The sequence below is a fragment of the Phocoena phocoena genome, chromosome 5, assembly GCF_963924675.1.
Source record: "Phocoena phocoena chromosome 5, mPhoPho1.1, whole genome shotgun sequence".
NCBI lineage: Eukaryota > Metazoa > Chordata > Mammalia > Artiodactyla > Phocoenidae > Phocoena > Phocoena phocoena.
This window is the reverse complement of record NC_089223.1, coordinates 58,317,056-58,335,132: the sequence shown is the minus strand read 5'-3', so window position 1 is coordinate 58,335,132 and position 18,077 is coordinate 58,317,056. Positions and strand designations below refer to the sequence as shown.

The 18,077-nt window shown below is 34.5% G+C and overlaps 1 protein-coding gene across 29 annotated transcripts in view; it reads left to right on the top strand.

The window, feature by feature from the left end:
• The window catches only part of ADGRL3 (adhesion G protein-coupled receptor L3), a 571,254-nt gene that overhangs the window by 237,117 nt on the left and 316,060 nt on the right, over positions 1-18,077 (top strand). For 25 of the 29 annotated variants that reach the window (XM_065878047.1, XM_065878033.1, XM_065878042.1 and 22 more), the window contains 2 exons: positions 9,699-9,713; positions 11,863-12,663. In XM_065878047.1, coding sequence (XP_065734119.1) covers positions 9,699-9,713; positions 11,863-12,663 — 816 coding nt within the window. The remainder of the gene's footprint in view (positions 1-9,698; positions 9,714-11,862; positions 12,664-18,077) is intronic. The other 4 variants (XM_065878030.1, XM_065878049.1, XM_065878046.1 and 1 more) reach the window with 1 other exon arrangement.

Here is an 18,077-nt window from a genome sequence, read left to right as displayed (position 1 = left end):
AAAGGAGTCAACTAATAGCACCATTTTCTTTTAAAAGGCTAAATTAACAGTTTGAAAGCTTTTACAGATACATCAATGGAATGGAAAGTTAATACAAAATAAAAGGCAGTCTCATTTTCTGCAGCATCTATAGATATTGTATTTAAGTGCTTAAATTATAATGGGACTAGTGAAAGCATTTTATAAATTATTGACATTTTCAGTCTACACACTCCAGGATGAAATTCATTAGGAGGTGATAATTTTGGAAACACATTATGTAAAGCCATTGTAATACAAGGTGCTTGAGCGGCACTTTTCTTCACTGATGCATGGGTATCATTTGAAAAACATAATTTAGAAGCTGAGCTGCAGAGATTACCCTTGTCTTTCATTAAATAAAGGATTAGCACTTTGTTTACTGAAAGAGACAGATGTCTGTCAGAATTTTTCATATGTAATATACCAAAAAATTAATTAACTTCAGAGATCTTTTTATTTCTGTTTATTGAAGTGCTTCTGTATTTTCTTGGTGGATGTGAAATGGAAGAAGAGAGAATTTTCTCTGCTTCAGAATAATAATTAACAGGACATGAGGTATTCAGAACTGGTTTGTTTCTGGTGATAAGAAATATCTCGTTTCCTTGGCCAAGAAATGAGGAACCCATTTTTTCTATTATTTTATCTTCTCTGGAGATATGGATTGCATCACCATTCTCAGGCTTGATAGCACTGAAAAGTATGACATTCAGTTCCTTTCTTTGAAAATAACACAGCGCAATTCATCATTGCATGGAGGCGTAAGAAATATTAATTGAGCTCTTTCTGTGTGCTGGGCATTGAAGATGCAGTGATGAATAAGATCAAAACTTGGATTTGAATTCCAGCTCTGCTACTTATTAACAAAAGATCCATGCATCTTTGTGCCTGTTTTGTCATTAGAAAACTTAAGATAATGAGAATATCTACCTCATAAGGTTGTTGTGAGATGATTAAATTAGTATCATATGCAATATGTGGCATGTGGTACATACTTAATTATTGTTAGTTTTTATAATAGACACAGTGCCTGAGCTTAGGGAGTTTCCATTTATGTTATTAATCTCCTCTAAAGTACACTCCTGCTTGGATTTGGTGACAGAAAGGAAACGGAGAGCAAGAATGCAACAAACTGTGTTTCATTGAGTTTACATGTTGTGAGAACCAGTGTATGATATTAGACAAATGATAGGACTCTGCCACCTACTAGTGTTGACCTGGGTCAAATCCTTTTGAGTTTCAGTTGACTTGTCTCTGATATGGTAGTAACTAGCACCATATCACAGTGTTGTTTAAAGAATTAAAGCAAGTGATTCATATGAAAACATTTCGTTTACTTAGTACTATACTGATATAAAATATTACTGTGAACTTTTGGTTATCCACTTATAGATGATTTTGTTTGTAGATAATGCACTGGCAAATTTTCATCAAAGACTGATTTGCTTATTACTTACTTAGTTTGCCTTTCTGCCATCTCCTTAACTGCCCAGCTGGCCTGTGATAAGTGTACCCAAATGTATTTTCATAGTCTAAGCCAAATGTAACCAAGAAAATAATTCTATTCAAAATACTACTACATGGTCTTCCCTGGTGGCGCAGTGGTTGGGGGTCCACCTACTGACGCAGGGGACGCAGGTTCGTGTCCCGGTCCGGGAGGGTCCCACGTGCCGCGGAGCGGCTGGGCCCATGAGCCATGGCCGCTGAGCCTGCGCATCCGGAGCGCAACGGGAGAGGCCACAGCGGTGAGAGGCCTGCATACCGCAAAAACAAAAACAAAAACAAAACTAGTACATTTCAATGATGAAAATCTTTGTTTATAAATTATTTAATATTTCATTACTATCCTATGCTACTCCTAAGTATCTTTTTATTTATATATTACGGAGATCCAGAGGCATCATTGTATTCTAACATTCTACTCATTTGGAACCTTTAAATCATAGATAGAAAATGTGTTGTATGACTTGCAGTTTAAAAGAAAAGAAATTTTAAGCTACATTAGAATTAGAGACAATTTCATAGTTCTTAGTTATAGCAATTTAGTTCTAACAATTTTTGGCGTGCAACAATTTTATTTCTCTGTAATTTGCAATACAACTTAAAAAAAACTTGGCAATGCATGCATATGCTCTCTCATCTATACCTTTTCTAATTAAGGAACACAATTCAAAAGTATTGCATTAAAATATTGAAAGACATCATGCAGATATGCATTGCACGTATGAGTCTATATAACAAGTTCAGATTCTCTTTTGCCACGTTTTTCTTTTTACTACATGCTTAAAATATTGAGAAGCAGAATTAATCACCTCTGTGGATTTTGTATTAATTCAATAGCTGTTCATCAAGTATGTATTATGTGCCAGGCATTGTGAACTTGTGAAGGATACTGTGGTAAGCATGTTTTCTGTATGCAGGCAATTTGTTTGCATGTTTTTTGTTTATTTTTTCAGGTGAGGGAAGCTTCTAGAATCAGAATTAGATGATAGGCAATGACTGGCCAATCCTAAATGTTACTAAGCTTTTCAGTGACAAATCATGTTTGCCTTGCCAGTTTTTGTTATGGGAATTTGATTTGTGTGTACTTACTTCAACTAAAATTATAGGATATTTTACTTTAGTCTTGAAACTAGCAAATAAATGATGAATGGGCTACAGCCAGTCACGACATAGGCAAGACCATAATAATTTTCTCCAAAGTACAACTGCCTAATAAATCTTAATTTTGAGTCACCTGCAGTACCAGAGGCACGCTTTACTTATGCTACAGTTCCTGCCAATTTCTTCACGTTAGACCAGGACCAGAGAATTAAAAGTTAAATTTTGGGGCTTCCCTGGTGGCGCAGTGGTTGAGAGTCCTCCTGCCGATGCAGGGGACACGGGTTCGTGCCCCGGTCCGGGAGGATCCCACATGCCGCGGAGCGGCTGGGCCCGTGAGCCATGGCCGCTGAGCCTGTGCGTCCGGAGCCTGTGCTCCACAACGGGAGAGGCCACAGCAGTGAGAGGCCCGCGTACCGCAAAAAGGAAAAAAAAAAAAAAAAAAAAAAGTTAAATTTTACCTAATGACAATTTAGAAAAAAAGAGGTAAAAGTTGTTGGAAAAATAAAAATGTCCATTGAATTGTAAAATAGTATTTATAGACTATAATAAATAACTTATCAATACTTTTTACCATATATGCCATCTACCTCATTAAATATTTGTTGGAGAGAGAAGTACTAATCACCAAGAAGCTAGGGCAATTGCAATCTAAGTTGAAGAATTTTATGTGGAATAAGACTAAAGTTGTGTGAGTGTACATTTTATGTTGTAGAATATAAATACCTTCATATATAATTCAAAGGATATATATTTAGAGCTATTTCAAGGAATGAAATAAGTTCTAGAAATCGCTGTATAGGCTAGTGCTTGAAAAATGTCAACTTTAGTGTAAGATTCCATTCCGAACTTCCAACTTCATTGTAAAATGGGCCTCAAGTCCAAACTTTTGAGACTATTGATTAAAAAATTTTTGCACTTTTGAAATCACATTTAATTCATTATTTTAATGGGCATTAGTATAATCTTTTATGTTACCTTTTTTAACAGTTGGCTTTTGATTAAATAATTTTTTAACATCTTTACTGGAGTATAATTTAATTGCTTTACAATGGTGTGTTAGTTTCTGCCTTATAACAAAGTGAATCAGTTATACATATACATATATCCCCATATCTCTACTCTCTTGTGTTTCCCTCCCTCCCACCCTCCCTATCCCACCCCTCCAGGTGGTCACAAAGCACCGAGCTGATCTCCTGGTGCTGTGCAGCTGCTTCCCACTAGCTATCTATTTTACATTTGGTAGTGTACATATATCCATAACACTCTCTCACTTCGTCCCAGTGAGACGAAGTCCCACTTCCCCCTCCCCGTGTCCGCAAGTCCATTCTCTACATCTGCATCTTTATTCCTGTCCTGCCCGTAGGTTCTTCAGAACCTTTTTTTTTAGTTCCATATATATGTGTTAGCATATGGTATTTGTTCTTCTCTTTCTCACTTACTTCACTCTGTATGATAGAATCTAGGTCCATCCACCTCACTACAAATAACTCAATTTCGTTTCTTTTATGGCTGAGTAATATTCCATTGTATGTATGTGCCTAACCTTCATTATCCATTCATTTGTTGATGGACACATAGGTTGCTTCCATGTCCTGGAATTGTAAATAGAGCTTCAATAAACATTGTGGTACATGACTCATTTTGAATGATGGTTTTCTCAGGGTATATGTCCAGTAGTGGGATTGCTGGGTCATATGGTAGTTCTATTTTTAGTTTTCTCAGGAACCTCCATACTGTTCTCCATAGTGGCTGTATCAATTTACATTCCAACCAACAGTGCAAGAGGGTTCCCTTTTCTCCACACCCTCTCCAGCATTTATTGTTTGTAGATTTTTTGATGATGGCCATTCTGACCAGTGTGAGGTGATATCTTATTGTAGTTTTGATTTGCATTTCTCTAATGATTAGTGATGTTAAGCATTCTTTCATGTGTTTGTTGGCAATCTGTATATCTTCTTTGGAGAAATGTCTATTTAGGTCTGCTGCCCATTTTTGGATTGGGTTGTTTGTTTTTTTGATATTGAGCTGCATGAGCTGCTTGTAGATTTTGGAGATTAATCCTTTATCAGTTGCTTCATTTGCAAATATTTTCTCCCATTTTGAGGGTTGTCTTTTCGTTTTGTTTATAGTTTCCTTTGCTGTGCATAAGATTTTAAGTTTCATTAGGTCCCATTGTTTTTTGTTTTTGTTTCCATTTCTCTAGGAGGTGGATCAAAAAGGATCTTGCTGTGATTTATGTCATAGAGTGTTTTGCCTATGTTTTCCTCTAAGAGTTTTATAGTGTCTGGACTTACATTTAGGTCTTTAATCCATTTTGAGTTTATTTTTGTGTATGGTGTTAGGGAGTGTTCTCATTTCATTCTTTTAGATGTACCTGTCCAGTTTTTCCAGCACCACTTATTGAAGAGGGTGTCTCTTCTCCATTGTATATTCTTGCCTCCTTTATCAAAGATAAGGTGACCATATGTGCATGGGTTTAACTCTGGGCTTTCTATTCTGTTCAATTAATCTATATTTTTATTTTTGTGCCAGTACCATACTGACTTGATTACTGTAGCTTTGTAGTTTAGTCTGAAGTCAGGGAGCCTGATTCCTCCAGCTCTCTTTTGCTTTCTCAAGATTGCTTTGTCTATTCAGGGTGATTTATGTTTCCATACAAATTGTGCAATTTTTTGTTCTAATTCTGAGAAAAATGCCAGTGGTAGTTTGATAGAGATTGCATTGAATCTGTAGGTTGCTTTAAGTAGTATAGTCATTTTCACAATGTTAATTCTTCCAATCCAAGAACATAGTAAATCTCTCCATCTATTTGTATCATCTTTAATTTCTTTCATCAGTGTCTTATAGATTTCTGCATACAGGTTATTGTCTCCTTAGGTAAGTTTATTGCTAGGTATTTTATTCTTTTTGTTGCAATGGTAAATAGGAGTGTTTTCTTAATTTCACTTTCAGATTTTTCATCATTAGTGTTTAGGAATGCAAGAGATTTCTGTGCATTAATTTTGTATCTTGCTACTTTAGCAAAGTCATTGATTAGCTCTAGTAGTTTTCTGGTAGCATCTTTAGGATTCTCTATGTATAGTATCATGTCATCTGCAAACAATGACAGCTTTACTTCTTTTCCGTTTTGGATTTATTTCTTTCTCTTCTCTGATTGCTGTGGCTAAAACTTCCAAAACTATGTTGAATAATAGTGGTGAGAGTGGGCAACCCTGGTTTGTTCCTGATCTTAGAGGAAATGGTTTCAGTTTTTCACCATTGAGGACGATGTTGGCTGTGGGTTTGCCCTATATGGCCTTTATTTTTTGAGGTAAGTTCCCTCTAAGTCTACTTTCTGAAGGGTTTTTATCATAAATGGATGTTGAATTTTGTCAAAAGCTTTTTCTGCATCTATTGAGATGATCATATGATTTTTCTCCTTCAGTTTGTTAATATGGTGTATCACATTGATTGATTTGCATATATACTGAAGAATCCTTGCATTCCTGGGATAAACCCCATTTGATCATGGTGTATGATCCTTTTAATGTGCTGTTGGATTCTGTTTGCTAGTATTTTCTTGAGGATATTTGCATCTATGTTCATCAGTGATATTGACCTGTAGTTTTCTTTCTTTGTGACATCTCTCTCTGGTTTTGGTATCAGGGTGATGGTGACCTCTTAGAATGAATTTGGGAGTGTTCCTTCCTTTGCTATATTTTGAAAGAGTTTGAGAAGGATAGCTGTTAGCTCTTCTCTAAATATTTGATAGAATTCACCTGTGAAGCCATCTGCTCCTGGGGTTTTGTCTGTTGGAAGATTTTTAATTACAGTTTCTATTTTAGTGCTTGTGATTTGTCTGTTCATATTTTCTATTACTTCCTGGTTCAGTCTCCGAAGGTTGTGCATTTCTAAGAATGTGTCCATTTCTTCCAGGTTGTCCATTTTATTGGCATAGAGTTGCTTGTAGTAATCTCTCATGATCCTTTGTATTTCTGCAGTGTCAGTTGTTATTCTTTTTCATTTCTAACTCTATTGATTTGAGTCTTCTCCCTTTTTTTCTTGATGAGTCTGGCTAATGGTTTATCAATTTTGTTTACCTTCTCAAAGAACCAGCTTTTAGTTTTATTGATCTTTCCTATCATTTCCTTCATTTCTTTTTTATTTATTTCTGATCTGATCTCTATGATGTTTGTCCTTCTGCTAGCTGCTAACTTTTTTTTTTTTTTTTGGTTCTCTAATTTCTTTAGGTGTAACGTTTGATTGTTTATTTGAGATGTTTCTTGTTTCTTGAGTTAGGATTTTATTGCTGTAAACTCCCCTCTCAGACCTGCTTTTGCTACATCCCATAGGTTTTGGGTCGTTGTGTTTTCACTGTCATTTGTTTCTAGGTATATTTTGAGTTCCTCTTTGATTTCTTCAGTGATCTCTGGGTTATTAAGTAGTGAATTGCTTAGCCTCCATGTGTTTATATTTTTTACAGATTTCTTTTTCCTATAATTGATATCTAGTCTCATAATGTTGTGGTCAGAAAAGACACTTGATACGATTCCAATTTTATTAAATTTACCAAGGCTTGATATGTTACCCAAGATATGATCTATCCTGGAGAATGTTCCATGAGCACTTGTGAAGAAAGTGTATTGGTTGCTTTTGGATGGAATGTCATATAAATATCAATTAAGTCCATCTTGTTTAATGTATCATTAAAAGCTTGTGTTTCCTATTTATTGTCATTTTGGATGATCTGTCCATTGGTGAAAGCGGGGTTTTAAAGTCCCCTACTATGATTGTGTTACTGTTGATTTCCCCTTTTATAGCTGTTAATATTTGCCTTATGTACTGGGGTGCTCCTATGTTGGGAACATAAATATTTACTATTTTTATATCTTCTTCTTGGATTGATCCCTTGATCATTATGGAGTGTCCTTCTTTGTCTCTTCTAATAGTCTTTATTTTAAAGTCTACTTGTCTGATATGAGGATTGCTACTCCAGCTTTCTTTTGATTTTCTTTTGCATGTAATATCTTTTTCCATCTCCTCACTTTCAGTCTGTCTGTGTCCCTAGGTCTGAACTGGGTCTCTTGTAGTCAGCATATGTATGGGTCTTGTTTTATATCCATTCAGCCAGTCTGTGTCTTTTAGTTGGAGCATTTAATCCATTTATACTTAAGGTAATTATCTATATGTATGTTCCTATTACCATTTTCTTGTTTTGGATTTGTTATTGTAGGTCTTTGCCTTCTCTTGTGTTTCCTGCCTAGAGAAGTTCCTTTAGCATTTGTTGTAAAGTTGGTTTGCTGGTGCTGAATTGTCATAGCTTTTGCTTTGTAAAGGTTTTAGTTTCTTCGTCGAATGTGAATGAGATCTTGCTGGGTAGAGTAATCTTGGTTGTAGGTTTTTCCCTTTCATCACTCTAAATATGTCCTGTGATCTCCAAGTCTTCTTCTTCTGCCATCTTGAAGCTCTTCTGATTAAATAATTTTTAAGGTGCTTAGTTATGGTTCTTCTAGTTGTCAGTCTGAACTCAGGTTTGTTAGTAATCTAGCCATAGCATGAAGTGCATCTCTTAGGTAAAGCTTTTAACTGACCTATAATGAGGCATACAGTCCAGTGAACAGTACAGTTACTTGATAAAGATCCATAATTGAGGATGATGATAAATTTTAACAGTATAAGTATCATAGAGTTCTTAAGAGTCCTAGAAATATTGCTAAAAATAAGATTTGTAAATTAATGAGATAAGGAATCTTAAAAAGAGAACCCCATTTACAACTTCCTAAGCATAACTTTTCATATATTCCATTTTTGTCTTCTAACACGTGTGATACTGAGCTTTCAAAAAAAGTCAGTGGAGAGAAATGAGTGTGATTTTGCCAACAATTGAAGACATGAGCTTAGGTCAATGCACAAAAATCTCACCTAAAAGTAACTATCCAAAATGATATTTCTCCCTTGTTTTAAAAATTTCCTGTAGTTTTATTTATTGTGCATAGTAGCTCAATTTATCCCTTCCACTGAAATTATCTTAGATTTGTATCACTTGAAATCTGTGATTTTTTTTCAAAGTTTGTATTATGAACCCATTCTTTCCTGACTCTTTTTTCCCATTGATTCTTTTTTTTTTTCTTGTTGTGGTCTAGGCAAATTGTCTCCAATGAGACAAATGTTTACAAGATAAAGAAGATGCTGCTTGATGAGTTTCATGAATATGTTATAATTTCCCTGAATTTTCCCTGACTTGTATTAGTCAATATCTTAAAATAATAATGGAATCTAATTTGAAAGATACATAACCATAACGTGTTTGAGGATACCAATTTATTCTTTTAAGAGTTTGTTGAAAGGCTCTCTTAGGAATTTCAGAAAAGCCCAGGGCAGGTGGCTTATTATTTATATCAACCTTCAGATACAGATTTTTCTGAAAGACGGTATTTTTCCACAATAATATAAAATATTGTTGAGTGTGAGGACTAGAACTTTCTTCAATAAAGATTCTAAATATGTTTATTCAGAATGAGATCATTCCCTGTTAATGTGTCACCCCATGAAGTACATTTCTCATAATACTGACAACATATAGAAAATATTAGGCCTTAGGAAATGAATTACAGAGTAGTTTCTTCTGAAGACATCAATTTTTGAGATGGGTAAAAAGCAAGACTATTATGTTAAATAGTGATATAAACTATAATATTTAATAAATGAGACTATCCCAGCTATCTGAAAGCTTTCTATGTATAGTTACCAACCTGTCTTTCACATGGAAAATATTTGTGTTATTATTATGAATATTGTATTCCCTATGTCTATAATTTGGAATGGTATGTTTATTCAGTCTTAGCTTGATTAACTTTTGCCTTATTTTTTCCAAGTTTGTACTGTATTTTTAAGCTTATAATGTGATTGTTTCTTAAAAATAATTTTATAGAGGAATGGGTTTTTTTAAAAAACATAATGTTCAATAAAACAAGTATGAGTGAAATAAATAATTTACTTTCAGTTTGGAAGAGGTGAATAAAAAGTGCTTGGCCAATATCGTACCATTAATCTATTCTCTTTTCTCCTCTCTCTCTTTACTTCTCTCTCTCCAATAGAAGTGGAACAAAAAGGTAATTAAATACCTTTCATAAATTATATACTATTTATAGGCTAAGTTATTTAACAGTTTAACATCTAGTTAAAATAATTTTGTTATTAATTCTTATCTATTTTATGAAAATTTATTTACTACTTCTGCTGCTCAACTTCACTTTAGTCTGTTGTACTGACCAGTGCTGGTTTGATTTTTTTAATCCTAAAACAGTTTAATAGTGTAAAATTTTCAACCGTGCATTCTATTCCTCTTTATTTAAGCAGTTAGAAAAACAGTAGATGGTTTTGGATAGTAACTGCTTTAGATTTGTTTTTATTTCTATACTAGATAATTTTCCATAGCTCTGGTGTGGTTCCCCTGTTCCTTTAATTTTTAACTATTAGGGGAAAAGGGGAGGTGGTTTTCTAAAATACCTTAAAATAAATTGCTTTAGTAACCAAGGGCTGATTATTAACTAGCATAAAGTTTATATACAATTTTGACAATAATACCTACCCATCGTTTATAATTATAGACATCATATTAGAATCCCGAGAAATTCTTCTAATAATCAATTTTATTATCGAGTATAATTTGATGATGGCCCTCTATCCTTGCTATGGAAGATTTTGATAGTTAACTTTTCCCCTAAACTTTTCATTTTTCCAAAATTAAAACTTTGGGCATTTTAATAATGTACTTTCCTTTTTAATAATCTGTAAACCCTAGCTGAGTTTCATCTTAGATTATTTTCCATTGGATGTAGGTTTATAGTTGTTGTTAAAGAGCTAATCACTAATACCAAGAGAATAATACTTTAATCATTAAAATATGGGTCAACATCCAAATTTCTTGTGATTTCCTAATTTCTCCTCCCAATACACTTCTAATCATTTCAAACATAACAGTGGACTGCATGATTATTTTTCAATGTGTTTTCTCTGCAAAAATATTGGAGCACTGTTTCCCATAGCAGGTTCAGCAGAACATTACACCCGATCAGGCTCTGTAGAAAGGGTTCCATGATCAAATTAGTTTGTGAAATTTGCTCACCCTCCCCACTTCCATCTTGGAGATTCACTAATGTACCTCAGCTATTAGAGTCCTGGTATTATGTTTCATATGATATTTCTTAAACACAGATGGCTAGGGATCCCTGTTTTTTTTCTGTGTAATATGTGGCTAAACCACTTAAAACAGGTGCTTCAATGACCTCCCTTTGGGAAACATTGCTTTTTAGCCGCTTCATTACAGATGAATTGGCCAAGTTTTTTTTTTTTTTTTACCACCACTCATATGATGTGCTACTGAATCATACTAAAAATCAACTGAATCAGATAATTCCTGCCCATTTTCAGTCTGAAGTATGAGCAGCAAAATATTTTAGCAAGTAATCTTGTTTTTTAATGTTCTTCTCATGTAACAGTAAAAGGTACATGTTTTTAAGTTCCAATACTACTGTATTTAACAGGACATTTTTAACTGATTAAAATCTAGATCTTGGGTTCTTCTCTGTAACCTTTCACCTTTTCTTCTTTCCTTATTCCTTCTTTCCTTTCTTTTTCTTCCTTTCTCTTTTTCCTTCCAGTATCCATCCATCACTCATTTTTAATTGTGTGGGTTGCATGCTCTGTGTGTGCTATAGCAGCTTTAAGAGCTTTTTACCTAGAAGGCTCAGTGGCCTGTATTACAGGGCTTTTCTTTTCCCTTATTATTATATTTTAATTACTATTATATTTCCATATGCTTCTTAATAAGTATAGAATAGTTAATAGCATCAGAATGAAAACAATTTCTTTAAAAATTCCAATTAAGATATATAAAACCATCACATATAAAAATTTATATTTGTTATATGTCTATAGAATACATAGACATAAGTCACAATTATATATATAGCATATCCAAAATTATTGTAAGACACTTGCAAAGGTAAAGAGCAAAGGAAAGCACAGCCACTCTTTAAAAGGCCAAAGTTTTTCAGCAAATGAAATCAAAATGATTATGAACAAATGTCAAAATTAATGTGGACGACTACTTTATGTTCTCAGAAGAATACAGCAAAATAATTAAGTGGTGGTGGGTATTTCTTGTTAGAGTTGAATTCCATTTGGTGAAAAATAAGAATATATGACAAAATATTAAAATTAATACATTTATTATTTTGACTCTTTCCCTTCCAACAGTCTTTCTTTGTCCTGGACTACTAAAAGGAGTATACCAGAGTGAACATTTGTTTGAGTCCGACCACCAATCTGGGGCATGGTGCAAAGACCCTCTGCAGGCTTCTGACAAGATTTATTATATGCCCTGGACCCCCTACAGAACTGATACCCTGACTGAGTACTCGTCCAAGGATGACTTCATTGCTGGAAGGCCAACTACAACCTACAAGCTCCCTCACAGGGTGGATGGCACAGGATTTGTAGTGTATGACGGAGCTTTGTTCTTCAATAAAGAGCGCACCAGGAACATAGTAAAGTTTGATTTGCGGACTAGGATAAAGAGTGGAGAGGCTATCATAGCAAATGCCAATTACCATGATACCTCCCCTTACCGTTGGGGAGGCAAATCTGACATAGACCTGGCAGTGGATGAGAATGGGCTATGGGTAATCTATGCAACAGAACAAAACAATGGTAAAATTGTCATTAGTCAGTTGAACCCTTACACCCTGCGGATTGAAGGGACATGGGATACTGCATATGATAAAAGGTCAGCTTCCAACGCATTTATGATATGTGGGATTCTATATGTGGTCAAATCTGTATATGAGGATGATGACAATGAGGCCACAGGGAATAAGATTGACTACATTTACAACACCGACCAAAGTAAGGATAGTTTGGTGGATGTACCCTTTCCCAATTCATACCAGTACATAGCAGCTGTGGATTACAATCCCAGGGACAACCTTCTTTATGTATGGAATAACTATCACGTCGTGAAATATTCTTTGGATTTTGGACCTCTGGATAGTAGATCAGGTAAGTTTGACTTTTGATGGTACTTTAAGGGGCAATATTTACAACTTGCTCTTAGTAAGTTGATTGTATATTTTGATTAGACATCCTTTTGTGGTCTTCTGGCCTGTGTATTGAAAGTTATTCATTGTCTTTTCAGCTAAAAAATTGTTGCTGTTAATCACTTTCAACTTTAAAAAAATATAGGCATAAGAAACTGACTCTTCCTCCTCCGTGCAGCTAGTCTCCAACCTTCAGCCCTTATTTGAAGGGCATTTTCATTATCAGCTAGTTAGTTCTTTTTGTAGTGAAGTACACAAAACCTTTGCAAAAATAGAATGCCATCCCATCTAATTAATTGTGACATGCCCTGCAAAGTGCTCTCCACTTGGAAAATGTCAAAGGGCTGGCTTGATATAATTCTTCAGGAGGCCTGCACTAATATATTCAACTCACTAAGAGCATCATATATGACCACCCCTACTGGGAATATTGTCGGTTTGACTGTACATATGTCTGAGTGTATCTAATTAATACATACAGAAAAATGTTCATAACTGATACAGACAAAAAAATAGATCTCAATTTTATAAGAAACAGCAGTGCAAAACTCAGCTTTGAAAAAAATGAGATAAGCTTTAATTCCCATTCTTTAAAATTGTATTTTTCCTCTCTAGGACATACTGTTTACTTTTAATATTATTTAAAGACAGTCATAAATTGCTTTATCTTTTACATTTCTATTTGCACAAATGAGCAGAATTATCTTTGTCTAGAAGTTAAATTATTTTAACTAGCAATAATATTGTTCCTCCTGATAAAGTATAATGGAAAAGTAAGATATAGGTGATAGTAACGTAGAAATTCATAGTTTAATTTTTTTCTTCTAGTGCTTACATGTTAATATTTCTTATTTTCTGCATTGCTTTTACTAGCATGTCATTCTGCTTACTAACTTACTTCACTATATACATATCTTCTTATACAATTAGATTCTAAGTGCCATAGAGCCAGTAATCTTGCCTTACCCATCTTTTTATTATTTTTCATCTGACCATTATTTCTGCCTTCTTAGACACTAGTGTCATATATGGCATATAGAAAATAAAGGCTCAATAATTCTTTGTTGAATGAATGAATGGATGAATGAATGAATGCCTTTCCACTTCTCACTGTGATAGAATGTCAAATTGGGTGGCATTTTCTCTAATCCCTGTAAGAGTGACGGCAATTCTTTCCATGGCCAGCAATGCTGATATTATGTTGAATTGCTTTGTGTGGAAGGAGAAGCCTAATATACAGCAAAAGCAACTTCTCCTTACTAAGTTCTCAAAAATCTCGTAGACCTGGCTAACCTCTGTACAGGTAAGGTTTCTCAATCCAACACATCCTTCAATTAAAAACCTAAGCAAATCATCTGGAATATTCTGGGAAGACAGTTCTTTCAGATCTGTGATGTTCTTAAACCAAAATTCATATTTTGGCAGTGAAAACTCTTGATGAGTGGTTCTTAGCCTTTTTTGACTTTTAATTGTAACTGGAGTAATTTCTAATTGCCTCCAAAGAAATAACATATAATAACTCACCATCTTTTAATGTTCGTGAATAAGGAGCAGTAATGTATATTCATTTTATTTATTGGAAAGATCATGCATTATTTTTTTAGAATAATAGATAGGTTAAAATTAATTAACATTCCAGGTTTTGATTTGATGGACTGAAGCAAATTCTTAGCTTAGTGTTTATAAATTATCCTTAAAGAAAAAGATGATACCATAGCCTCATGTATTTAGAGACTTGCCAAAAAATATTTCTAACGTACATTAACAAAATTATGTGTGTATCCATATATATGATGTCATTGTAATTGTGGACATAGGAAAATTATACCACTCATTTAATTTTGTTTGTTTGATTATGGGAGTTAAATTATCAGCCATCTTGCCCACTTGTACTAGTGCTCCTATTTGTTAAAAGCATGTTTTTAAAGTGACAAACACTGAGAAATGATAAAGTTCAGCTTCTGAAACAAATTCCTAACTTAAGCCAGGAGATTCAGTTTTCACTCTTTTTAAATGACAGTGAAGCTCTCTTATGTTTTGCAAAGAGTGAGATTTCAGCTGTATTAAATTTGTATATATAATCACAAGAAAAATTATCAATTTTCATGCATGAATGCTCAAATTAAAAAGCTAGTACTTTGGTGTGGACTTAACAGTTTAGAGGTAGAAAGAATAAGTGTAGAATAATAATAAGTGTGCATTTTATGCATGAATATGAGAATTTCAGTTAGCATTAATGGAGGCTGTTCACCTTATTCTACAGTTTCAACTGAGTGTTTTTCTTTAGTATAAATTACATTGACATTTTTCAAAGAAATTTCTTTTAATGAATTCTTATTACGGATCTTCTTATGTGTCTATGTATGGAAACCAACTATAGTATAAATACGTTAGGGTCAAAAAGACTAATTCTGACTAATTCTAAGTCCATAGATCTACAGTATATTTTCTGTTGCCATCTGTTGGAAGCAAGCTGAGTATTTTTGCTCTGATTTCAACTGAGCTCTAATCATTGAAAAGTCACACTTTTGAAGTTGTTATGTAATGGGGTATCTGTGTTTTACTTCTACTTAATATTACTATTCTGTAAATTAAAAGATCTGGGTGTTGGAAGTTGAGACAAATATGTTCTCTGAGATGGATAAAAATCCTCAGGTGAAGCATCCATGGAGGTGGCATACTGCTTCTGAACATGGATCTGGGAGCCTGAAGGACTTGTGTTTTAATTCTGCCTCAGGTGCTTGTTTGACTATAGGCAGGCTACTGAGCCTCTTGGTCTTAGTTTCCTCAACTATAAAATGGAAAAAAAATAATACCTATCTCGGAAGATTATTGTTATGATATATGTAATAGGCATAGCAAGATTAACATAAAATCTACATGCCAACCCTACAAGGACCATTATTATCCATATCATCTGATAGAGGGGCTTAAGGCACTACAGCTCATATAATTTATTTAAAAATTACTCAGCTATTAAAATTCAGCCCAACTGGAGATTCATGCTCCCTTCCATGACACTAGTAGTGGAAAGTATGCCTACTGAAGCTATGTTCTGGATGCATTCACTTGACAGAAGTGATCTCAGTATCCCCATGTGTCAGACACTCTGCAGATGCAAATCTAATTTGTAGTTCTCATGATTAGATAATTACCATAGATCTGCACTCCAAACAATTGCCTCTATTTTTCAACGGTGAAATCATACTGTGTCAAGATTTGTTGAATAATTTAAGAAAGAAATAAATGAATTTTATATATATATATATATATATATATATATGAAACCTTCTTTTTCAGCATATTATGGGAATGGGAGTATTAGTCCTAACATTTGTTTTATTAAGATTACATGTATGCTTCTCAGGTAGTCCTCTTCACAGTTTACCATGCAATCCTGTGATCTAGAAGTGTTATGTCACCCCATTTATTCCCCACACACCACCCATACCTACTTCTTCTCTTCACTCAGATTGTAGCGATACTTGGTAACCTAAAGGAAGTTAGGTCTGTTAAAAAGTGCCAAAGCACTTTAACACCTAATGCACTTTCTTCCAGAAGAAGTAATTAGAGAAATTAGTCAGTATTTACAATGAGAAAGAAAGTGAACAACTGTTCAATGAATTTTATTTTCGGAACCTATTCTCAAAATTTTCGGTTAATGAATTACAGGAATTTTTTCAACTTAGAGAAAATAGAAAGTGTATTCAAGTGAATAAGTGTGTTCCTTTGAAAATACATTTTGTGTGCAGAACAGGTGATTGATTTGGTTTTGGACACCAGTATCAGAAATGCCTGTAAGCATTAGCACCTGAGGATGAAGTAAATATGAAAGTGCTATTTTTTTTTTTTTCTGAGCAGAGAACTAGCAAATCTAGAATTTTTCTTAAATGTACTTTTATTTATTATTTTTTTTTTGCGGTGCGCGGGCCTCTCACTGCTGTGGCCTCTCCCGTTGCAGAGCACAGGCTCCAGATGCACAGGCTCAGCGGCCATGGCTCACGGGCCCAGACGCTCCGTGGCATGTGGGATCTTCCCAGACCGGGGCACGAACCCGTGTCCCCTGCATCGGCAGGCGGACTCTCAACCACTGCGCCACCAGGGAAGCCCTCAAATGTACTTTTAACTGAGCCTTTTTCCTGTCCTATAAAATACGATAAAACTATACATTCATCATTGCCTCCAATTGGCTATCTTTTGTAAGATACACATTAAAAACCTCCAAACAATACTTAGCTATTTCACAAGTTATTTGAGTGATTCTCATGTCAGCATCATAATTCTAAAATTCTACCTGATGTCCTGATATATCCGGTGTGAGAGAATTAAATAGTTGCTTTACTTGCCTTTAGTTAACTGGTGTTGAATGACTTTCACTCTTGAGTTCTTTCTGCTAAAGCACCTTGTGCTGAGTTCATTATTCATTGATAAAATAGGAGATGTGAGGTATTTTCTTTGACTCTTCCATTTTGTTTCTAAAGTGTCCACTGAATAATCCAAACATTCCTTGTCAAATATACAAATATTTTCCACTATTTCCTACTGAAAGAAGAAGAAGTAGGCTCAGGTTGATAATAAGAATAGACTAGACAGAAAAGCCCAGAGCCAAAATTTTTCTGAATTTAGTGTGTCTAACAGATCTAAAAATCTGTTGGTTGAGGTTTAGTGAAACACATCAAGCAGTCAGTATGAACCACAAATGATAAGGACATGTAGCTACTGTCTAGTGCCTACTCTTCTGCTTCCCAAATACAATCCACATTTTCTTGAAAGCCATTTGAGTTTATGTAAATGTAATCATTCTTGTATATGTTGAAGATAGTAGACTCTAAAACCACAACAAAAAGGCTACACATAACAGTTTAACAATGCAGATAAGGTGAACCTTCTGTCCTTATAATATGCTGATTAAGTGCATCTGTGTCTCCAGTAAAAGCTGTGGCTATGTAGTGATGAATAAGAACTTTAAACACACGTGACACCTCGTTAAAATGTAATTTTCACATCATATATCTGAGCCCTTTACTTTGACAGCTGAGTAATGTGAGTGCTGGGCAGAGAACCTTGAACATTTCGAAACTATCACGTGTTTAATAAGTAGCTGAATCTGCTTCCTGAACGATTTAGTTAAATACGTTGCACCCTAGTCACAAAATAGAGCCTGAAAGTAGTGGGATTTTAAATCAAACTTGTCCTCAGTGTATGGGTTAGCATTGCTTCACAGTTCCACTTGAGATGCCACATTGTCTGTAAAGTTTAGTTTACATCTATCTCAGTAGCTGAGTGAACTTTACAGAAAGAAAAAATAGCTACTTGTTGCTAATTTCATCCAGGTCTGTATTTTTATGCATCATCTGTTTGCCTGTCTGCAGAGGA